General features: G+C 49.6%; 1 protein-coding gene and 1 long non-coding RNA gene across 5 annotated transcripts in view; one reads left to right on the forward strand and one right to left on the reverse strand.

The window, feature by feature from the left end:
• The window catches only part of CCM2 (CCM2 scaffold protein), a 59,296-nt gene extending 47,836 nt beyond the window's left edge, over positions 1 to 11,460 (reverse strand). For 2 of the 3 annotated variants that reach the window (XM_082846944.1, XM_082846943.1), the window contains exon 1: positions 11,285 to 11,460. In XM_082846944.1, the coding sequence (XP_082703070.1) occupies positions 11,285 to 11,314 (30 nt within the window). In that variant the 5' untranslated portion in view covers positions 11,315 to 11,460. Of the gene's footprint in view, positions 1 to 7,417; positions 8,832 to 10,063; positions 10,122 to 11,284 lie in introns of all 3 variants that reach the window. The other variant, XM_082846942.1, reaches the window with a different exon arrangement.
• A 6,413-nt stretch (positions 11,461 to 17,873) lies between these two features.
• LOC309966070 lies at positions 17,874 to 21,342 on the forward strand. Of its 2 annotated transcripts, XR_014326427.1 has the most exons (6): positions 17,874 to 17,994; positions 18,329 to 18,377; positions 19,623 to 19,716; positions 20,043 to 20,266; positions 20,995 to 21,098; positions 21,217 to 21,342. It is a non-coding gene; the product is annotated as an uncharacterized lncRNA (long non-coding RNA). The 2 variants fall into 2 exon arrangements; XR_014326428.1 differs by lacking the exon at positions 20,995 to 21,098.
• Positions 21,343 to 24,610: the final 3,268 nt, after the last annotated feature.

Consider the following 24,610-nt stretch of genomic DNA (forward strand, 5'->3'; position numbering starts at 1 on the left):
GGCACGTGCCGAGTGACGGTGGGACTTCATTCTTGTGGGAGTCGTAGCAGACTGATGGCTCCCAGAGAGAACCACCTGCGAGGGTTACGTGCCACCCACCCACCTCTGTCTAAAGGGGCAGGTCATGAGGAGAGCAAAGTCCAAGGCCTGGCTTCCCCGGGTCACCTGTGGGCCATCTGGACAGCATCACGGACAGCATGTCACACTCTGACCCCACAGCCACTAACAGAGAGGATGCCAATCCCTGATGGCCCCTTGGGATACAGAAGGCGCTTCTCCCGTAAGGACAGGAGCACCCGAGGTGGGAATGGGATGAGGGGGAGGAACGCTCACCGAAGGCAAAACGATGACAGCTCGACCACAATTCGAACAAGTTCTCTCCCAACTGCATTCTCATAAGGTGAGACCCGCCCCAGAAACGCCCAACAGAAAGAACAGCTCCACTTAAAGGTAAAACCCATGCACTTCCATAAACAGGAGGCTGCACGTGGTCTGGCCCCAGAGGAAGCAAGGTCCACTACCTTACCCACACTGCTGACTCAGGTAGAGCCTCGCCCACCAGACCGGACCCAGGTCACGGATGGTAAAGCTTGCCTCACTTCTGAGGTGCATGACCCATGGAAGGCTGCAGCTGCCTGCATGACCGATCATGAGTGTCCCACAGTCCAACGCACTGGACACACTGACCAAGGGCCAAACATCCAGGTTCCCTGCTGCAGGACAGATGTGACAACCTATCCACGCGTCGAATCTTCATGGAGCCCGTGTAAGCACCCACAAAGGAAGCGCTGCCATGGGCAAAGTCAACGAGCATCTCTACTAGAGCCTGACCCCCTGGTGATGGGCGACCAGAAGAGACTAGTGCAGCCAAGAGGACGGCCTTTGGAAACCTATCCGCATCCCTGGTGAGCACGTCATCAGGAATGTGATGGAAGCAACACAGGAGATGCGTACACGGACGCCGAGCACCTGCTGAGCGTAAGGGATGGGCAGTGCACATGCAACTCCGCCTCCATAGAGGTCACCACCTCAGCGCTAATTCTGCTAAGGAATTAGGGGGAATTCCTGGGCCAGTTTTGCAATTTTTCTTAAGTTTGAAATTATTTCAAAATAAAAAGATTCTTAAAAACACACATCTGGGCTTCTCTGGTGGCGCAGTGGTTGAGAGTCCGCCTGACGATGCAGGGGACACGGGTTCGTGCCCCGGTCCGGGAAGATCCCACATGCCGCGGAGCAGCTGGGCCTGTGAGTCGTGGCCGCTGAGCCTGCGCATCCGGAGCCTGTGCTCCGCAACAGAAGAGGCCACAAGAGTGAGAGGCCTGTGTACCGCAAAACAAAAACAAAAACAAAAAAACCACACATCAAAATAATAAACATTTTACAAGGGTACACAAACCAAAGGACCTGCATCAAACAGGTAAGGATGGTTGCCAATGAAGGAGGGGCATGAAAGAGGAGTGAGGACTGGGGAATCAAAGAAAATGGATAAGTGAATAAATAAAACCAACAGAAAGCACCAGGACTTCCCTGGTGGCGCAGTGGTTAAGAATCCGCCTGCCAATGCAGGGGACACGGGTTCGAGCCCTGGTCTGGGAAGATCCCACATGCCGCAGAGCAACTAAGCCTGTGCGCCACAACTATTGAGCCCACATGCCACAACTACTGAAGCCTGCATGCCTAGAGCCCATGCTCCGCAACAAGAAAAGCCACGACAATGAGAAGCCTGCGCACTGCAACGAAGAGTAGCCCCCACTCACCACAACTAGAGAAAGCCCCGCAGCAACAAAGACCCAATGCAGCCAAAAATTAATTAATTAATTATTTTAAAAAACCAGCTTTTAAGTGCACTTTGGAAAATAAAATCCAAAATTATTAGCAAATGCCATTTTCATCTACTAGCTTGGCAAATATTCAACAGCTTGGAAATATGCCATGTGGGCAAAGATATTAAAAAACAAGCACTCTCATCATAAATTGCTGTTAAGAATAAAAACTAGGAACTTCCCTAGTGGTCCAGTGTCTAAGACTCCTCCACACTCCCAATGCAGGGGGCCTGGGTTCGATCCCTGGTCAAGGAACTAGATCCCACATGCCACAACTAAAGATCCCGCATGCCACAACTAAGACCCCGAGTAGCCAAATAAACAAATATATTTTTTTTAAAAATGGAAGAAGAAAAACTGGAACAATCACTATGGGGAACAATGTGTCAATATCTATAAAATTACAAATGTACATATGCTTTCCTGATAATTGCATTTTCAGGAATTAATCCTATAAATACATTTACACACATGTGAAAGGTTGGTAGAAAGCTAATATCTGCATTTTTTTGTTAGAGCAAAATGACAACCTAAAAGTCCATAAACAGGCTACTGTTTAAATGAATTATATTAATCCACAGGAGAAAATGCCATTCAGCTCTAAAAAAGAATAAAGAATCTACATACCCATAATGAAAGAGCTCCAGAAAATACTGTCAAGAAAAAATAACACCAAAGAGGTTCCTATTTGCAAAAGAGAGGAGTAGATTGTATCAGAGTAAGTTTCTCACAAATCAGGGTTATGCACTCTAGGATCTAGAATTAATAACACCCCAGTAGCAATAAGCACATCTACTGACCAGATCTTGGTTTCTAAATATCATTTCCACCGAGAGCAACCAGTGCTCCTTGGACAAATGTCAAGCTCAGGGCTGGACAAGAAAGTATGAGATGAACCTGGAGCATCTTGTGGCAAACGTAAGCAAGAACTCAGAGAGTACTGGGGGGCTTCCCTGGTGGCACAGCGGTTAAGAATCCGCCTGCCAGTGCAGGGGACACGGGTTCGAGACCTGGTCTGGGAAGATCCCACATGCCACGGAGCAACTAAGCCCATGCACCACAACTACTGAGCCTGCACTCTAGAGCCCGCGAGCCACAACTACGGAGCCCACGTGCCACAACTACTGAGCCTGTGCTCTAGAGCCCACAAGCCACAACTACTGAGCCCACGTGCCACAACTACTGAGCCTGCGCTCTAGAGCCCACGAGCCACAACTACTGAGCCCACGTGCTACAACTACTGAGCCTGCGCTCTAGAGTCCGTGAGCCACAACTACTGAAGCCAGCAAGCCTAGAGCCCGTGCTCCGCAACAAGAGAAGCCACCGCAGTGAGAAGCCCGCGCACCGGAACGAAGAGCAGCCCCCACTCAACGCAACTAGAGAAAGCCCGCGTGCAGCAACAAAGACCCAACGCAGCCGAAAATAAATTTAAAAAATAAATAAATTTATCAAAAAATAAATACACGAAGCCAAAATGAACTGAACTACAGGGAGAAACAAGCAAACCTAAAACAATAACTGGAGACTTGAACACCCCCCTTCTCAATAACTGACAGAATTAGCATACAAAAATTCAGTAGGAAACAGTTTGGCAGTGTTTTACAAAGTTAAATATATAGTTCCTATATAACTGGGCAATTCCATTAGTAGTTATTGTCCAAAAGAAATGATAACATATGTCCACACAATGGGTCATTCACAGATGTTCACAGCAGCTTTTCATTATAATACAAAACTAAAAAGAACCCTAATGTCCGACAAAAGGTGACGGAGAAACAAACTGTGGTATATACATACCACAGACTACCACTCAGCAATAACATACACACAACATTATGGATGAATCTCAAAAACATTATGCTGAGTAGAGGTTCTTGCACACAAGTATGTTGTATGAATCCATTTGTATCAAGTTCTAGAGCAGATAAAACTAATTCAGACAATACTAATGTATATTGGAAATTAATCCAAACAGCAATAATCTATAGTGGAAATACAGAACAATGGTTGCCTGGGAAAGGGACTTCCTAAGAGGTAGGAAGGGAACTTTCTGATCGAGGATTATGGTCTATTTCTTGGCAGGGGTTTGGGTTACACAGGTGTATGCTTTTGCCAAAATTTAGCTAATGTACATTTGTGTCCATTTCACCATAAATTTTACAGAGAAAGAAAACTGTAAACAAATACTGAACTCTAGTTAATGATACGCATGCTGAAGTGTTTAGATCAAAGTGAACTGATGTCTGCAATTTACTTTGAAATGCATCAGAAAAATAAAATGGGTCGATGGACAGGTAGAAGGATGAAGAGATGGGCAGACATGAGATAAAACAAATATACCAAATGTTAATGGTAGAATCTAGGCAGTGGGTATATGGGTATTTGCCATAAAATTCTTCCAACTTTGGTGTATTCAAAACTTTTCATAATAAAATGCTTGGGGCGTGGGGGGCGGAGGAAGCAGACTGTGGCTGTAGACTCCTCTTCTGAGAAGTGGCGCTGAAGATGCACATGTTTTATGTGGAGGCTTAGAACACAGCCTAAAATAGGCCTGACATTGGACGTACCTGCCTTCATCTACTATGCATATTTCAGAACATAAAATGTAAGAGCTATTTAGAGCAACACCTCTACCGGCAGTAATAAAACACTTAGACACAGTCAGACCCAAAACGTTTCCTGACATTGACAAGTAGGATAACATACCTGACACGTAGCTCTGTCCAAGGCCTTAAACTAATAAAACTGTATCCCCACCATGTAAACGGCAAGGGGAAAATGGAATATTCTAAACCACACCTGACTGTAGAGTTAATGGTAACGACACACAGGAAGCATATTAGAGATCTGGGGAAAAAACTGCATGTCGTTTCAAACTATAGAATGAATAATAAAGATTCAAACAAATAAAAGTTTCTTCTTCTCAGAGTCACAAGTAACAACACAGGTGAGCCAGCATCTCCCACACCAGGTAACACAACAGGGTCAGACTGACCATTTTTCTCACTTTCCGAATTCAACTATTCTTTCCGCCTCCTGGGTTACAAGATACACACTGCAGTTCACCATCCTAAGCCTTGAACAAAAGCCCAAATTCCAACTTCCTACTGCACTCATTAAAGAGGATTTCTTTTCATGGCACTGAACACATCTAATGCCTGTGATCAAATGCCCTGATTCTTAACGCAATCCAGCAGAAAACTGCTACTGTTCAGGCACACTTCGGAGGAAAACCTGTAACATTTTTGGCACCAGCACACAGCTAAGAAGAAATGTCCTTTTTATTTCTACTAAATCGACAAATCCAAATCTAAACTCTGTCGCAATTGCATAACCATTAATACTGAGTGTCACATTTGAAGAACGGCCACTGGCCTTGGACTGAGGGATAAGAAAGAGCAAACGGAGCAGTGAAAGTGCCCACAAAGAACACGGGGCAGGACAATGGCACGGAGGCTGGGCAAATGTGGCTCAGCCCAACCCCCTGCTACAGACCCTAGGTCACATGACCACAGCGAGTGTGCGGTTTGCGGCCCACACGGAGCACATGCAGGTGGTCCCGCCACTCTGAGTTGCTCGTCCACGTCTAAGGCGACAGTGGAGACCAGGTCCTCAGAACCTCCAGGCTAGAATGAGATCAGGTCCCACCGAACCAGTCCTAGCAGAGGACTGACTGCACTAGACTCTTGTCACACCAGCATGATGTCTAGGGTATGCTTCAAAATAACCCACTTAGTCTGCCTGAAAAAGCACCACAGACCTGGCAGCTTCAACAACAGTTACTTATTGTCTCGCAGTCCCGGAGGCTGGGTGTCCGAGACCAAGGGGTCGGCAGGGCTGGTTTCTCCCGAGGCCGCTTCCTCAGTTTGGAAACAGCCATCTTCTCCCTGATCTCCACAACATCCCTCTACTGGATGCACATCCCCGGTGCCTCTTTGTCCAAATTTCCTCTTCTTATAAGGACATCAGTCATATGGGATTAGGGCCCACCCTAGTGACCTCACTTACCCTTTTTTTAAAAAAAATTTATTTATTTATTTTTGGCTGTGTTGGGTCTTCGTTGCTGCACGCAGGCTTTCTCTAGTTGCAGCGAGCGGGGGGCTACTCTTTGTTGCAGTGCACAGGCTTCTCATTGCAGTGGCTTCTCTCGTTGCGGAGCACGGGCTCTAGGCGCACGGGCTTCAGTAGTTGTGACACGCAGGCTCAGCAGCTGTGGCATGCGGGCTCAGTTGTTGTGGCGCACGGGCTTAGTTGCTCCACGGCATGTAGGATCTTCCCAGGCCAGGGCTCGAACCCGTGTCCCTTGCACTGGCAGGCGGATTCTCAACCACTGTGCCACCAGGGAAGCCCAACCTCACTTATCCTTAATCACCTCTTTAAACGCCCTATCTCCAAATGCAGACGCATTCTGAGGTGCTGGGGGGGTCAGGGCTTCAACAATATGAGTTGGGGGCGCAGGGCATAGTTTAGCCCATAACACCTGGGGAGCAGGAGTGGATGAGGAAAAAGTGTACCTGAAACAACCTGCTCATGCATTGATGATATCTGACATTGTGGCATTTGAATCTGCATTAGAAGATTTTCTCTACACTTGTACTTGATGTCTTCATAACAAAAAGGTTTCCTTATTCACTCTTATCAAATCACACTTCCTAATATCCATCCTCATCTGTCCTCTGAGCTCCGCTTCAAGCTCTGTGGCCACTGACCTCATCTGTCTCCCCAGCATCTGCACCTGGCGCACAGTGACAATGAACAATTCTTAAAGCAATGAATGAAAACCTCCAATGGCTTCAGCTGCACCCGGGACCAAAACCAACCCTACACACAAACACCCTGGGCTCCAAGCCCTCCCAGCACTTCAGGGCCTCAGTCCCCACCTTGCCTGCTTCTGTACATCACATGCATGGTCTCCCGGGTGGAATTAGCTGATCCCTGCCTGTCTCTCCTGATATGAGGGCACTGGCCCTCTCTCATTCTCTAATATGGTGTGAGCAGCTTACTCTCCAAATAAAATGAGATGGCCTCAGCCCTTCTCACTGTACTGAGCATGTAATAGGCACCCAAATAAATAAATAGGATGATTTCACACCAATCAGCTAAATCTACAGTACTTAACTGCATCACACCACAGAGTGGTGATGAGGATGGAGCAGGTGGGTTATTATTGCTGACAGAAATGAAGAAATAAAAGACTAACAGTAACTGCAGTGACCAAACCTACTGGGTACAGAAGGCACTTGTCCTTGACCTCATAGGGCAGAACACTGACAGCCCTTCCCATTCCAGAGCAGCCCCCTATTGCAGTACTATTGGTCATAAAAATGTCTTCCTCTCAAACGATGCTCAGAGCAGAAACAGAAAAGTACTAGAAGATTCTGATGTGCTTTCTGAACCTAAATTATCATGATCAGTGGGTTATCAATCTGACTGAAGAAGACCAGGGAATTTACAGTTCCTAATGCAGAAAATTAATAAATACATGATACTATGTAAACGGTAATTCTCCAAACCAGAAGAGGAATGAGCCTCATGTTTGCCAGTTATTCTGGACTCATCTACTGACGGCCTGACGTCTGGTCTTCACCAGATACCTCCTGCAGTGGTCTTCCGGCCTCCTCACCCCAGGGTGCAACACTGCCATCGAAGAATCACTGTGACAACTATCCGAGAGGAAATAAAAATGGTAGAGAGGCCCAAATTCACTCTGTTAACCCATATTATGGCTGTGACACCTACAGAATCAATACAGTTATAAAAGCAATTTAGTAGGTCATGACCAGCAGTTTAAAAAAACCAAAAAACAAGAACAGAAGGAAAAAAACAGAGTGCCCTGCTTGTAGTAAGAATTATTTCTTTAAACTTTCATTTCAGCTATACAAATACTTACACATATGCACACATACCTGTAGAGAAGGTATGGCTGCCTGAGGGCTGGTCTAGCTCAAACTCCCACTTCCTCACAGACACTAGCTAAGGGATGATTTGGCAAGTACGTGGGCTGATAACTGGGGACCCATAACCTAGAGGAATATTTTTCTCCCCACTTTTCTTATGGAAACTTCAAAAATTCACAAAAGTAAGCAGAATAACGAATAATGAATAACCACTGCCAAAACATTCAGCTGTCTCCCCTCTTTTTTTTCTAGTCTGAGTAAAGCAAATCTCCGAAATCATATTGTTTCACCTATAAATACCCCAGCGTATATGTCTATCAGATCAGAACTTGACAAAACATTACAAATATTACACCCAACAAAATTAATAATAATGCCTCATTATCATTTACACCAAGTCCTACATTTCTAGGGTACTTTATAACCTTTGTTTTTTTTCATTTAAAGAATACAAATAAAACAGACCAATGTAAAACTATTTAACTTTGTTCAGGCTGAAATCATGGCTACCTGTGGTGCGACCTATGCCCCGACAGCAGCAGAAGCAGCAGAAACCGGGACCTGAACAAGGTTGAGGGCCAAGGGTGACTTCCCACAACTGTGTCTTCCCAAAGGCTGTGATCCGCATCTGAGTCAAGTGTTTTTATAAAAATGCACATAATCCAACTCAAGTGTACACCTAAGCTTCCTACAAAAAGGAATTACATCCTAACAGAAGAGTATCAAAATGCATGGAACTTGGGTCTGCTCTGCAAGGAGGAAGCCTCATTCTCCAAACCCCCAAGCAGGAATGGTGGCCTGAAAGGTACCAGTCACTCTGGGGACGTTCAGGCAGGACAGTGACCTCCATGGTCATTCCTACTCCCCAGGTCCCACGCCTCTGGCAGCTAGTGGACTTCTCTGTCCACACGTCCATACCCCAGACCTCCCCATCTTCTCATCAGCTCCTCCCACACCCCATCACCCAGCACCTTCCACGGGACATTACTGGCTCCAGTCACCATCATCGTGTGTGCCAAGGTAGCCTGAGTAAGGACAGGGCTGTACCTGTGCACTTTATATGAAATCCACTCTGGTCTACTGGTTCTCTGGCAGCTCGATGAGTCCTGTCCTGAGGAAACAGGCCACGTTAGAACAAGCCTGAATAACTGCTTGACAGAACACCAAGACAAGCATCTGAAGACCTGAAGAGCCTATCAATCCACATTTTTAAAGGCTTAAATCTGAACTTTTTGAGGAAGCTAACTTGGAAAGAGAATTTAAATGTCCAAATGGTACTTTCATAAAACTATTAAGTCATTACCCGCTGCTTCTGCTTGAATTTGTGTATAAGTTTTAAAATCGATAGCTCTAGTTAATTTACAATAATGAGAACCACTTAAGCATCAAATTGACTGAGTTGGAGGTGACCTCACATTGAATGGGGGAGCAGAGCAGGAAGGTTCTACTGGCTTGTGATTGGCTGAGAGCAAGAGGTAAAGTGTGCTAAGTCGTGGCCTGGATAGAAATCTATGCCCCAGAGCTCTCTGTCTAGCCTGCCTGTAGGAAAATGAGATACGGCAGTGGCAGAGTACACAGAAAACACTAACCTCCTGGCTTAGGCAACTGTGTAATAACCGGTTATCTCCTCTAATAGAGACAATGAAATGTATTAATCTTCTCTATGCCTGAATCTTTCCATTGCCGCCACTATAAAATTCTTGAGATTTACTGATTCTATTCCAAAAGCTCAGGAATGTCTTATCACTTCTCTGTCTCTCTCAATATGCTGAATGTTCAAATGTTTCTTCCAGAGCTGGTTGAAAGTTCTGGGAAAAGTTCATTCTCATCCTTCCCCATCAGATAGGCTAGTACCCACATGAAGAGAATAACTCTCCTTGTCAGGCACCATTTGGACTGATTGTGGAAGATACCGTGTGGCCAGGATTGGTCCTCTGCTAGGACTGAGCCAGCTTATCTACAGAATGCTGGCAGCCATGAGCACTGGTGACAGGCCTTCTCCTATAAGGGCCCTGGCCCACCTGCCTACCTGTGACAGGAAAGGATGCAACTGACTACATTTCTTGTGAAGGCATCTACCAGCTTTGGTAGAAACACTAAATAAACTCAGCTTTCCCCCTTTTTGGTGGGCAGCATCCCTCTGTGGTCTAATGCTTGCAGGCTGAATCACTTTCTTGGGCTGTTTTCCAGACTTAAACCATCTTTGTAGGTAACTGCAACTGATACTGCACTTAAATTACACATGTGTATTAATAACCTAACAAAACAATGAATGAAGAAAGTGAGAGGAGAAGCACTGCACAATTCCCCGAAGACCACCTGGCTACACTTCATTTCAAATACCTTTTTAAAATGGGACACCTTGTGATGAGTAATCGCCAACTGAAGGACACAGCTGGCTCTGAAGAGCAGAAGATCAGAGGATTTATCAAGGTCTGTTTTAAACTTGCACATAAAAGTGCACACACATTTATTAAAACGAAAATAACAGGTAAGACACTTCGATTATAAAGCCTGTATTTGAAAAAGATACATTTCATTGAAATCCATTTTACATTTTAATGATAGCTTATCTCACATGGTTATTTGTCTAATTACTCTAGCTTGTAATTAAAGCCACATTTTAAAAATTACAAAGACTAAGGAACCTCTTGAACTGTGTCCTAAATCCAACTGCCAAATGTAACGTCACTGAAATCACTCAGCTGGTATTAGGTAGAGCAAAACTCAACCCGCGCCGGCCGGACCGGACCGTGAACGGGCTGTACCATGAAGAAGTTTTTGCTTTTACTTGGTACCCCAATACTGAAGTCAACTAAGCAGCAAATGTTTCTACATTAACCTTACACCCCATTTTCTCAAGATGCTAACCCTGGAAAACTTTCTGGCCCATAATGGGGTCCAGCTCCTCTGCAGCCCCTGGTCACTGACCCGCGGGCAAGGCCATGTGCAGAGCCTGGGTTTGGGGGAGAGTCACTGACCGGAAGGGGCGGAAAGGCGTGGCTCCTTCCTCCCCCGCGCGCCCGGCCGGCAAAGGACCACCTAACCCCATTGTCCAGGGGCTCGCCTCCTACTCCATCGCGCGGAGACCGACTCCCGCGACCCTGTCCCGGGCCTGACCGTGCGCCGTCCACCCGGGGTCCCCGGCCTGCCCGCCACTCTCACCTCCAACAGTGTGCGCCCCCGGGCCTCCCCACGCCGGACTTCCAACCTGGGGCCTCCCCACGCCGGACTCCCACCTCGGAACTTCCCTTGCCGGGCCTCCCTACGCCGGACTCCCGCCCGGGACCTCTCCACGCTGGAGTCCCACCAGACTCCTGTCCCGCACCTCCCCACGCCTAGCCTCCCCACGCCGAACCTCCCAAATCAGAACTCCCCTCCACGGACATCCCCAAGCCAGACTTTCCCACGCCCCGCACTGGCAGACCGACGGGCGGCCCCGAGGGACCCTCCCGTGTTCCCCTCGCCTCCCGAACCCCAGCCCCTCCGCCTTCCGCCTGCCTCGGTCTGGGGTCCAGCCCGCCCCCCACCCGGCCTTCGGGAGGACGCGCCCCGCATGCTCACCTTCTTGCCCTTCTTGCCCTCTTCCTCCATGTCGCCGCGAGCGGCCCCCGCGGCCCGGCCCGCCCCGGGAGCCCCGCGCCGCCCGCTGCCGCTACATGCTCGCCCGGGCCCCGCGGCTGCTGCCGCTCCTGCGCCGCTTGCCTGGCCGCAGTCTCCGCCCGCGGCCGCCAGGGGCCGTCCGCGCCCTGCACCCCGCACCCCGCACTTCCGGGCCGAGGGCGCGGCCCCGCCCCCGCGAGCACGCCCTCCCCGCGTGCGCACGCCCCTTCGGCCCACACGCCCCGCCCCCAACCCTTGTGAGTGGCCGAGAACGCGCCTGCCCTCCCCACCCCTTCAGGGCCGCGGGAGCGCGCCTATCGCGCCCCTATCCCGCCGCACTTCCTTCAGGGAGGGCCCGAGCGCGCCTGCCCCGCCTTCAGCCCACCCTCCCGGCCCCTCAGGGCCAAGGGAGCTGCTCCAGCTTTTCAATTCTGCCGCCATCTTTACGGCAGCCAACTTCCCCGCCTGCCTGGCGCTCAGGGAGAGGGAGCTCGGGCCAACAGGAAGCAGAGGACGGGGCCGGTGGGAGGGGTGGAACCTGTGGGGAAGGGGAGGACGGGAAGAGGGTGGGGTGTGGGGGCTATAGGAGGGGGCCTGTGGAAGGGGAAGGCGGGGCTGACAAAAGGGGCGGGGCCGCGGATGGGAGTGGCCGGCGAGAAAACCGAAGGCGGGGCCTCCTGGAGGAGCCAGGCCTTGGGGAAGGGGCGTAAGACCCACTCCCTTTTCTTTTCTCGTTTCCATTCCTGCGGCCACAGTGAAGCTTTTTTCTAAGTCTTCGTCTGTTCCAATGTCAGACTTCCTTAGGCAAACCCGTCAGGAAAGTTTAAATACAACAGCGAGCCCGTCCGGACCCTATCAGAATAAAAGGTGGAACCTTAACAGTCACTTAGAAATAACTGCCACCTTTTACGGATGAGGTCCCAATGGGTTGGTTTGCCCAAAAGCACACTGCAAACTGGAGTCTGCAGCAGCAGTCCCACTATTTTGCCACTAGGCTAAGCTGGCAGTAAGAACCTCGCAGCACAGCTAGAATGTAAACTGACACCAAACCAGTATTTGTCTCAATTGATTTTTTTTTTAAGAGTACTGTCTCCTGTGCCAGTGGTCAATATATTGTCTCTCAGCTCCACATTCACTCTCATTTCTCTTCGCGGCATGGAGCTGGGCCCTTTGAGCATTCCTGCTTTGCCAGGTGGCCCAGTGTGAAGCTTTGCCAGGAGAAACTGCTGGGAGGCAGTGCAGGAGGAAGGGGCTTTGCCACCTGGTTCCGGTGAGCTTTCTTGGCAGGCACCTGCAGAAAGAGGCCTCTGAAGCGCCTACCTCCCTGCATCAAGGGTAGCTTCTCCAGCTCTGGGTTCTGCGAAGCACCTGGCTCTGCAGTGCGGGGCTGCCAGCAGTACCCAGTACCCAGCAGCTGGCAGATTCCTCCAGCACCCACGCTGGGAAGTTTTATATCCGAGTGGTCATCAAGACACCTCCATCAACAGTTTTCCAGAGGGTGGACTTCAGCCAGTTCTGCCAGCACTTCTTTGCCATTCGGTGAGCTGAAGCTGTTCTCTCTCCAACAAAGTCTGGCCCTCAGCCCTGGGAGGAGGGGGAGGGGGTCTTCCCTAGACAGCCCTCAGAACAGTAGCTGCTCCTTATACCTACTGTTTGTTTTTATTTTATTTATTTATTTATTTAGGCTACATCGGGCCTTCATTGCTGCACGTGGGCTTTCCCTAGTTGCGGTGCTTGGGCTTCTCATTGTGGTGGCTTCTCTTATTGCGGAGCATGGGCTCTAGGCACACGGGCTTCAGTAGTTGTGGTGTGCGGGCTTAGTTGCTCCACGGCATGTGGGACCTCCCCGGACCAGGGATCGAACCCGTGTCCCCTGAATTGGCAGGCGGATTCTTAACCACTGCACCACCAGGGAAGTCCCGTCCTACATTTTAAATCAATTCTGACAATATCTACCTGGAGAGAGCAAAACATCTCAGGGCTCAGTCCCATAAGACTGCCCTGCCCCCCACTTAAGATGACAATTGAAAGTCCAGGTTGTTACCTGTGCTTCTGACCAGCTATAAATTGGAGGTTCCCAGGACCCCCTCCTTGGGTGCAATTAATATGCTAGAATGAATCACAGAACTCAGGAAAACACTTTACTTACTGTTTACCAGTTTATTATAAAAGGATATGATAAAGATACAGATAAACATACAAATAAAAGAGATGCTTAAGGGTTTCCCTGGTGGCGCAGTGGTTGAGAGTCCGCCTGACGATGCAGGGGACGCGGGTTCGTGCCCCGGTCCGGGAAGATCCCACATGCCGCGGAGCGGCTGGGCCCGTGAGCCATGGCCGCTGGGCCTGCGCGTCCGGAGCCTGTGCTCCGCAAAGGGAGAGGCCACAACAGTGAGAGGCCCGCGTACCGCAAAAAAAAAAAAAAAAAAAAAAAAAAAAAAAAAGATGCTTAGGGTAAGGTATGTGGGAAGGGGTATAGCTGTCTTCTGAACACACCATTCTCCCAGCCACCCCCCACGTGATCGGCAACCTAGAAGATCTCCGAACCCCACACTACTGGAATTTTATGGAGACTTCATCATATAGGCATGATCAATTATTAACTCTATTTTGTCTCTGGAGGATGGGGAGGTGGGGCTGAAAATTTCAAGCTCCTAATCATGGTCTTTCTGGTGACCAGCTCCCATCCAGTAACCATCCAGGAGCCCACCCAGAGTTGCCTCATTAGAACAAAGACATTCCTATCACCCAGGAAATTTCAAGCGATGTGGGAGCTCTGTGCTAGGAACCGGGGGTAGAGACTAATATATGTATTCCCTATTTTTTCACAACCTGATCCCAGGCTGACCCTCCTCAGGCTGCTCCTACCCATTAGAACGCCTTTGCCTCATTTCCACACACACAAGTCCAGGCTTCAAGTAAAATTTTGCCTACTAATAATCAGATGGTGATAATTTTGGAAATGAAGGAGGACCAACTAAATGAGAACAGGCAAAGGCTATTTGTTCAGAGCTGGCTATAGTGAAGGAGTCAGCCACCATCACGTGCATCTGGCAGAGACCCAAAGGCAGGCAGAGGAGTGGCAGAGCTTCCTGGTGAAAAAGTCGGGGGTGTGGCCTGGGGAGGCTGGAGGTGGGCTACCTAGAAGTGGGGTATCCATGCGATTGATTGGAGGACTGTGTAGGGCTTTCTCTGGTTGGTCCTAATTTAGAAGTGGGAACAAAAATTAGGGAAGCTGTAAATTATTGACCAAGTTCTGGCCATTTGGCTTGCTTGGAGGTTATCATTTGCTTTCCTGGATTGTCACTAGAGATAGCAGTCTGACTCCCCCCAGGTCTGACTTAACAACAGCCAGCTTCCTGGGCTGGCTACTGTAGAGAAGGGGTGGGTTCCCTGGGCTGGTTGCTGCGCTTTGTGGGTCAGAATGCTATTTTTATAAACGGTCAGACCATTGTCTGTGTAGTCAGTCTCTCGTAACAGACATAAGGCTAGCTGCAGTGTTAATTGAGAACAATATTTCTGCCAAGGTCACACCTCGACTGTAAAGTGTCCCAACAACCTCCTTCTTTTTCATGATTACTGCTTTCTTACCACTTACTTCCCTAGCCTGCTCTGTGGCCCCATCCCGTGAACAAAAATGACTGGGACCCAGTTATTGAACTGCCTGCACTTCATGAAAGCCGCAATCTAGAGCTGATCCTCACTTCCCCTCTCCTCTCCTCAATTATTCAGGGCAATCCCAAACCTTACAAAACCCCTTTTCTACTCTTGTAACGAGAGGCAGCCCAGAATTCCCTGGGATTCTCCCTTGTTGCAGGAGATTAATAAAACAAACTTCGTTGGACACCTGGTTTGTCCCTGGTGGACTTACCTGTTAGATTTTATCACCCAGCTCAAGTATCACCTCTTCCACTAAATCTTTGGATGAAATTTTTTCCTCCCCCGCTCCCAAAGCACTTTATTCATATGTCTCTGATGTTAACCATGTTAGGACATTCCTGTACTAGATCGTTAAGTTCCTGTAAAGATAGGGACTGTGTGGGATTCCTCGTTGTATCTGAGAGTTCTAATGAAAGGAATGATGTGCACCAGGCCAGACTAAGATGGAAAGGCACTGACATCACCTGGAGACACCTTTGTCCAGATGCTTCCTAGCTAGAGTTTTCGAAAAATCCCTGAACAACTGAAAATTTACCCTCAGTTGACCTGTTCAAAGACAGTTTCCTGGACTCACATCTTTACAAGATTCCAGCTCTTTATTTTTTTTAAGTGAATCTTTTCACTGTTTCCAAGGCTGACTGCAGCTTTTTCCTTTTTGTCCCTCTCACTCGTCGAGAACTAAATAGCTAGCAAATAACTACCTAGATGTCTCTGAGTTGTTCTTCGACATATGCCATGCAATACTTCATACCATGCTGTGCATGTGACAAATCCAGTATTGACTTAATTAGTGAAGAAAAGAATTTCTTTAGAGTTGATTCAAGTGAATTCTCAATGCATTTATAACATCCAGTTTCCAGGCCTGTAAATGATAAAGGACCAAACCAACGCTAAATCCTAATGACCCCTTAGAAGTAGAGCCACCCTGTGTGCCTCCGGTGAAAGAAACCTTGTAAGCCCTACTTTGATACCTCCTTGCTTATTACCTTCTGTTTTTTTAAAATTTATTTATGGCTGCGTTGGGTCTTTGTTGCTGCGCGCAGGCTTTCTCTAGTTGCAGCGATCAGGGGCTCCTCTTCATTGTGGTGCATGGGCTTCTCACTGCGGTGGCTTCTCTTGTTGCGGAGCTGTAGCTGCACGGGCTTCAGTAGTTGTGGCACGTGGGCTCAGTAGTTGTGGCTTGCAGGCTCTAGAGCGCAGGCTCAGTAGTTGCGGTGCACAGGCTTAGTTGCTCCATAGCATGTGGGATCTTCCTGGACCAGGGATCGAACTCGTGTCCCCTCTATTGGCAGGCGGATTCTCAACCGCTGAGCCACTGGGGAATCTCCTATTGCTTTCTGTGTATTCTTTCAGAGCCAAATCTCTGATTTTCTTTCCAGGCATACATCCCACTTGGCTTAGAAGAATAATGGAGTTACTCTTTGGAGATGTGGTTTTAGAAAAAGTTCTTTTCAATATTCTGATAAGTACTTAAGAAATTGCTGACAGGTCTGTCTCTGTTTGTGCCAGTCTCATGCAGCCTCCTAGTATAAGGCAATTGAGCTTTGATTATGTGGTTTTTAATGTTTTGGCATCCTTTTTTATTACCTGGATAAAAGTTTCCATGGAACATCTTCCCCTTTCTAGTGAATTTTGTTGGTTATCATCTCAGAAAAGAAGCTGTCCTCTTTTAGTCCTTGGCAAGCCCACCTTTTTTGGTCACACATAGACACCCACACTGTCACCCATGTTCTGACCCTCCATAACCAGTTACCTTCCTGGTTCTCTCGATTACATCATGGCAGAGTGACAGAATGGACAGAGCAGTGATCTGAGATAAAACAAGCCCTAGCCGTCTATGAGACCTTGAGCAAGCCACTTAACCTCTTTGGGTGAATGTTAGTCTCCATGTGAGCAATCTGTTCCCACCCTATCTGTCTCATGACATTTAACAAAATAATGGGATTTGTATACTATAAACTGCTTGAATGTATTTACTAGGTGCTATACATAAAATATGAGTTTCAAGTATTACTCAGCTTTTCTTTACAGAACCAAGTTCTTGCTTTCGTAGCCTTATATTCAAGACCTTTGAATATGTAGTTCTTATCCATTGCTCGTCATGGAGAAGACTCTACAATCCTGTTAATGCTTAGCTGTATTTCCAACAAGCCACGCCCTTTCCAGTCTAAGTACCTTCCAATGCGCTTTCCTCTGCCTGCGTGGAAGAAATATATTTAAACCCCAAATTTCCTCGCAACCCAGAGAACCTCTCCACAAAGACAGAATGTGATGCACATCACAGTTAAAAGGGACGCAAACACAGAAAGAAACCCCACTCTTCCGTATAGTTAAGGGCAATTTGGAGTCAGGTGACAAGTGGGCCCTTAGCCTCGCAGGACACTGGGAGATCAGAGTTTCTCCCCCTTGACAATAACATTTCAGAAAGAGTGTTCCCAGGCCCTTGGGAAACAATCCTGAGTCGTGAGACTAGCCGTGGGCATATTTAGCCATTAGGGATTGACATTCCTTTGAAAAGGGCAGAGAATTCAATTCTAAAAGCAAAGGGTGTGTCTTCCCCTATTCTGAACAGGGACCAAGCGTCCAGCTTCTCACTTGTGCGACCTTCCGCCTCCACCAGCCTGCCGCGCCCAGCTCCCCGCTGGCTGCCGTCCTCCTGTTCCTTTACGAGGTCCGCTTCCCCGCCTTCCTGGGTCCCCCAGTTCCTCCCGGGGGTAACAGGCACGCGGCGCGCCCCGCCTCCACCGGTTTACTAGACTTCCGCTCTCGGCCTCACAAGGGACTACCGAAGGGCGCAGCTAACGCACACCCAGCCTCGCCCTGGCGCCCCTCGTGACGTCATCTCCCAGGGCCGCGCGGGTCACGTGACGCCACGTGCGTCTGCCAGCGGAAGGCGGGAGCGTGCGCGGCTGCACCCATGGGTGGCAGTTGGGGTGAGGCTCCTCCTTGGGGTCGTGGCCATCCAGTGCCATCAAGGGTCCCAGGCGGTGTCTGCCATCTACTGAGGCCAGGTGAGGGTCGTAGGGCGTGCGGGCCTTGCTGGGATGCGAGGTGCGGGGCGCCGGGCCCAGTTGGAGCGGGCGTACCGTCTCCAAGTTATTCCGCGCTTGGCTCCGTCGGTCCGGTGATCGTTGCGGGTGCTCGGCCTGGGCCGTTCCGCCCTGCGGTTGGAGGGGAAACGCGAGGGTGGTTCTAACCGAGCTTCTGAGGGTCCCGTTCGGAGTACACATGCGGCCTTGGCAGGCAGCGCCGGGAGGAATGGGCTCGTGGGTATAGCCTCCCAAGGGGCGAGAACTAGGAAGGCGACACAAGACCTTGCTTGAGCTGACCCCGTGCCCCCTCCAGGTGGACGGCCCTCGACTGCTCCGCAGCAGATGATCTGTAAGATGGCCTGGTAAGTGACACTGCTCCGGCCCCAGCTCCCCATTCCCGGAACTGGGCCCGCAGTTCTTCTCCACCATTATTTCATGGGGTAAAATGAGGATAGAGTCAACTTTTGTGTCATGGTCTACAGTTCTGCGAAGACTGTGGAAGAAAAGGCGATTTTGTGTAATGAGGTGGTGATAAGGATATTTACAGGGTCGTAAGGAATGAAGTTAAAGTTAACTCCTGTCCTTTCAACTGCTTGACAACGCTGCCTCTCCCAAGGCTCCTTCCCTTACTCCCTGAGCCAGAAGGGATTGCTGTCCGGAGTCCTTCCCTTCCTACTATTGGTCAGTTATCTGTGTCCAGTGGGTAAACCCAAGTAGGCCTAATTCAACCCGTGATCTCTTGTCCCAGTTTCTGGTCCCGGCTGGTGCTCAGTAGGAGTACGGCTGTCTGTCCAGAGCTTTAGGTGCTGGAAGGAATGTGGACTGCAAGCCTCCAGCGTGCTTGGGTCTGCAGTGGCCCTGTGCATTCCTACAGTGCTTGCAAGAAAAATTTTGAAACGGTTTGAGGCCTTGCCCTGCTCCATCCAGAGCAAGGTTATAGAAATTTCAGACACTTCCCTGCTGCTTTCCCTATCTGGTGTGCTGGGCAGCATACAGACCTGTACTGTCTGATGTGGTGACCACTTGACACATATGGTTAAATTTAAAACTCAGTTTTTCATTCCCCCTACCTACATTTTTAGATGCTCAGTAGCCACATTTGGCAAGTGGCTACTATATTGCACCAGGCAGATTAGAGAACGTTGATGTCTTTGCCAAAGTCGTTTTGGATTTCGGGTGTTTGCTCTGTTCCGGGCTTGTGGTCAATTTTATTGTATTATTTTATTATATCCTTCAAACAGAAGCCTTACAGAAGTTGAAAGTGAAGCTCAGAGAGAGTGGTAAAGGTGAAGTTAGACCCGCAGCAGGGAATAAAGAGTAGAAAGGAATGATAGGGATGGGCCCTGCCCTTTGGGACATTACCATTTGCGGGTAAACCAAAGAGAAGCAAAGGCTAAATTCTGCAGTGGTGGAATGGAGGGAGGGAGGGAGGAATGGAATCCAGAAGTGGGTAGGAAGTTTTGGTTCTAGGGAAATGCCACTGGGCCTTGCCTTGGGGCGAGGGCTGTTGGGTACAGGCAGGGATATGGCCAGCATGGTCATAGCAGGGCAGCACAGCTCCTATGCTCCTGCACGGCGGGGGTCACACCACACCTTCTCCCTTGAAGGTCAAGGCTTCTAGCAGATTCGGATCTCTCTCTTCAGTCCAAGTGCAAGTGCTGAACACACCAGTCTCCTGGGGCTGCCGTCGGGACACTGTCGGTGAGTCTCATGGTTCTGCAGTCCTAGGAGCAAGGCACTGGCTGCCCTTTGACTTTCTTTTCAAAGATGTTCAAATAGACAGCCTGGGTATGTACGAGCTAGTACTTCCAGAGCAGAGAGCAGGCCTGCCCACTGTCGACTGTAAAAGATTTGGCTTTCCTGTGCTCAGGGTGCCTTTTCTGTGGTGCAGCGCACTGCATTGCGAGTGCCTTCTGGCTCCCCTTGTGTCACCCGAAGGGAAATGGGGCTGGTGGAGAACGCTGGTGCTCTGTCTACCTACTGCTGTGGTGAATAATCAACTGTCTTTGCTTTGTGTCTCCTACCAGCTTCCATGTAACTGATGGGCTACCTTGTCACGTGCCATTGCTGGGGGGGGGGTATGTCAGACCCTTCACAGTTCCTGAAAGCACAGCCTCCCAACCCCCAACAGACTCTGCCCTGTGTTCCTGCTCCAGCTTCAGCAGCAGAAATCCCAGGATGTGAGAGCTAGAAGACACCTGAGAGATGATCCCTTCCAAGGACGACAGGTTCTTCTGGGGACTCTGCAGTGGTGAGTGCAGGGTCTGGCCTAGCAAATCACTTCACTTCCATTTTATATGTTAATTTTCCATAAGTCCCCTTGTCAAGAGGTTCAAAACCATACATTTATTCTTACCTTCCCATATTGTAAGTCGGGTGATTGAGTCTCAGATGAATTGTCTTTAAGCTCCCGAGACTGTTTTGTGGACAGATAGTTGTCTACTATCTAGACTCGTGGAGGTCTGATTCTTTGGCATGGCATTTTGATTGCCTTTGTGGTTTTGGATTCAACCTGCAGCCTTTTCCCCAAGAATCTCCTAGGTCAGTGGTGTGTCAGCCTGGAAAGGGTGGGCTGCTACTCAGTCTCTGTCACAGAGGCCTCTTGGCACATGGTGGAGTCAGGAGTGGGAACTCAGGTTCATTTCTGTTTATTGCCACTCAGTAGCAGTTGGCAATTACAACAATCCCTGGCCATATCCTCACGTCACTTTATTTTAACAGCAGGCCTCCAAGTTGTTTCCTTGTTTTGTTTTTTTTTGTTTTTTTGCGGTACGCGGGCCTCTCACTGTTGTGGCCTCTCCGGTTGCGGAGCACAGGCTCCGGACGCGCAGGCTCAGCGGCCATGGCTCACGGGCCCAGCCACTCCGTGGCACGTGGGATCCTCCCGGACCGGGGCACGAACCCGTGTCCCCTGCATCGGCAGGCGGACTCTCAACCACTGCGCCACCAGGGAAACCCCTGTTTCCTTGTTTTTTATAGAAGAGGAAGTGGGAACTGAGGTGGTGGCCTGCCCACACTGATGTACCTGGTGAAGGTGAAGCAGAATTTGAACCCAGGCCTTTGCACCACAGTTCTCTGAGCAGGTTCAAATCCTCACTTGCTCCCCTTCCAGGAGTCAGGAGTTTCTGGTTCTTGGCCCAGCTGAGGTGTGGGTGGCTCAGGGCCAGGTGTGCATGTCTGACTGACCTTCTCTGACCTCAGGTTTCGGTGCCGCGTTGTCTGCTTCCAGAACAAGGATCTTCACTGTACATCAGGACCCAGGCCCCTCTGACATCTCCTGAATGAGAAACAAGGGATTTAATAAAACGGTGTAAAATTTGTAGTTCAGTCCAGCCTCTGTTTCTGTTAGGTACAAAGAGGAGGAGGGCCCTCCCCTCCTTGAAGGAGTTTCAGCCAAGTTTGAGGGGGCCCCTGGGGTGTCTCCCACTCTCATTGCTTTTGAGACTGCAGAGTGGGTGGTAGGGCACCACTCCTGGAGTAGCTTCCACTGGCTTGATGGCGTTCTCTGTCTTTTGTCCTCTTCACCAGTGTGGGTCAGACTCGGTTACACAGCAAAGTGTTGAGTCCACGGTGTGTGGATTGATACTTTTAGGATGAGTGATGCACCCTCACGATCTATTTCATTTGATAAATAACTTCACAGTGGAAGCCCATTTAGCTCAACGTTGTGACCTTTTCAAGGAATGTCAGTAGGTTAGGCCAAGGCCGACTGAGCTAGAAAAGATTCAGTGAGCCGCGGTTACATTCAGTTTGTCAGTGATGTTGTGAATGGAAAAGTAACCAAAGGTCCCTCCACCGCAAGTCACTGCAGCTACACCCTGAGGGGGCGGGGGCATAAAGCCTCACAGCTCCGAGCCGCGTACCAGGGGAACGGCTTCTGACAGCCTCCCGAGCAGACGAGGAAGAGTGAGAGATGGCGGCTCCTCCCGAGCACCGTCAGAGGGTGAGCTGTGTGGCCTCTGTGGGTACATGCCGCTGCAGGGCACCTTGGCAGGGCCCTTCCCTGCAACTACCCAACAGTATGTGTGCTCTGAGATGAGGTGGAAGTAAAAGCAAATCCTAAAGTGGATACAGTTGTGTAGGGGAACTGAGAAGCAAAGGGACTGGGGACCTGCTGCAGAGGGCAGTGGCACCAGCAAGGGGAGCCAGAGTGAGGGGCCATCGAAGGGGCTGGACAGAGGGCGGCATCTGGAAATCGACCTAGGTCGGAAAATGAGGGTGAAACTGCCGCCCTCAGCCCCCAGGGCCACCTCCCTGCCGTCCTTCCATCCTCACTTGACCACCTGTTTGTTCCACCTGTCACTGTGCCCCAGCTTGTCAGACCCTACCCCGGGGAAGCTGCATAGAGGGCCACCCTTTGTCCTGCCTGAGACCAGCGGACCCAGAGGTCCAGCCAGACCCAGGACGGGGAAGGATTTCTGGTGAGCTGTCATTGGCCTCAGATAAATAAGGCACTGGGTGGCAAATCTTTTGTGCAAGCTGTCAGTGGAGAGCATAGTCCTGATCGCAGTTAAGTGCAGGGCCACAGCAGCAGGGTCTAAAGCTGGGACTGGTTAACCCACGGGCCAACCGCCAACCTAAGAATAGTCTTGACATCTTTACATGGAAAAAAAAACCTAAAGAAAACTATTTTGTGACATGAACATTTTTTTTTAAGCTTTTTTTTTTTTTTTTGGCTTTGGCTGTGTTGGGTTTTTGCATTGCTGCATGCAGGCTTTCTCTCTAGTTGTGGCGAGTGGGGACTTCTCTTCGTTGTGGTGCGCGGGCTTCTCACTGCGGTGGTTTCTCGTTGCGGAGCACGGTTTCTAGGCTTGTGAGCTTCAGTAGCTGTGGCTCACAGGCTCTAGAGCGCAGGCTCAGTAGTTGTGGTGCACAGGCTTAGTTGCTCCGTCACATGTGGGATCTTCCCGGACCAGGGCTGGAACCCGTGTTCCCTGCAGGCGGATTCTTAACCACTGCACCACCAGGGAAGTCCCATGACATGAAAATTTTATTGAGTTCAGGTTTGTGTCTCAAGTTTCACTGGAACAGCCGCATCATTCTTTTCACTTGTTAATTTAATGCAAACCCCAGGCCCAGAGATTGGGGAAGTGAAACCTTGAGGCTCTGTGAGAACTCCCCAGGTACTCTTGAGCTTTGGTTTGGAAAACCCTTCAAAAGCACCAGCCAAAGAGGCAGGGGGTGCGAAGGGAGTCTTCAGAGACTGGGAGGATGAAACTTGACCAGAACTTGCTCACGAGAAGCCCCAGGCCTGGCGCAGGGTGGAGCCAAAGCCTGGTCCGGACGGGAGGGTCCCCTCAGAACAATGGGCGCAGTGCTGTGAGGCTTGGCTTTATCAGGCGTTTGAAAATAAGCACTTTACAATTTCATTAGATATGTATTCGTTTTAAAGTCTCTGAAGGAAAAAAACCCTTGCATATCAAATAATGTTTCAGAGTTTAAAAAGTGAGTTGATTGATGAGGACCTGCTGTATAGCACAGGGAACTCCACTCAATGCTCTGTGGTGACCTAAATGGGAAGGAAATCCAAAAAAGGGGATATATGTATACGTGTAGCTGATTCACTTTGCTGTACAGTAGAAACTAACACATTAGAAAGCAGCTATACTCCAATAAAACTTGATTTAAAAAAAGAGACTTTTGATCACGCTTGGTTAGAAATTTTATTCTAGTCTCGAGTTAAAATGAACCCCAAATTGTATTCTAGTCTAGACTCTAAATGTCATAGAATAAATTCTTTTATTCATTCAGGTTAAAAAAAAAAAAAGTGACTTGACTGAAAGACAGTTCTTAAATAAACTAGCTTTTTGAGTAGAGAATCCCAAAGGTAGTACACGGATGACTCAAACTTGGGAAATGCGCTGTCTTCCCTGTGCGAGGGGAGGGATGAGAGAGAACTGCCTCGTGTCCCCAACCCGGACGCCGTGTGGTCGAAGTCTGAGCTGGCCCGTCTGGCCACTTGTCAAGGGCCCGCCTGCTCCACGGAGAGGAGTGAGGCCACACCTCTGGGAGGTGAGGACCAAGGTGGGACAGGAGGGCTCCTGGCGCAGCTCCTGGGTCTCACTACTAGAGAGACAGGCAGGCGGGCCCCGAGGACACAAAGGACCCTTTTGGGAAACATCCGGAAGCCTGAACCAGTGGCAAGACTGGGTCTCGGCATGACGAACCCAGACCACCAGCCCCGTGGCTGTGGCGGGCTAAGCCTGGAAGCTGGCTTTGTGGTTCACATCGCAGTGTGGTCACACTTGGAAGGAGTACTGCCTAGGCTCCTGCCCCAAAGGCCTGGGTATCGGCATTTGTTCACCTTTTGTCGAGGTGCAATGTACCTACCCGAAAATCCGCCTAGTGCTGAGGTCTGAGAGCTGACGGCTTTTGCAGCCACCGCCACGTCAAGAAAACCCTGCTCAGGGGCCCACCCGTGGCTTGGGTGCAGCAGGGCTGGGGACCGCAGAGACGCGGCTGCTTGGGGCGAGGGTGAGATCATAGAGGGTCGGAGTTTCCACCGTGAGGCACGCCCTGAGGGGAACCAGGAAGCACGGCTCAGAGCCCCTTGGGAGGGGACGGCAGGCAGGGAGGGCAAACCCTCCCTGGGGCC

The sequence above is a fragment of the Leucopleurus acutus genome (genome assembly GCF_964270905.1).
Source record: "Leucopleurus acutus genome assembly, chromosome: 9".
NCBI lineage: Eukaryota > Metazoa > Chordata > Mammalia > Artiodactyla > Delphinidae > Leucopleurus > Leucopleurus acutus.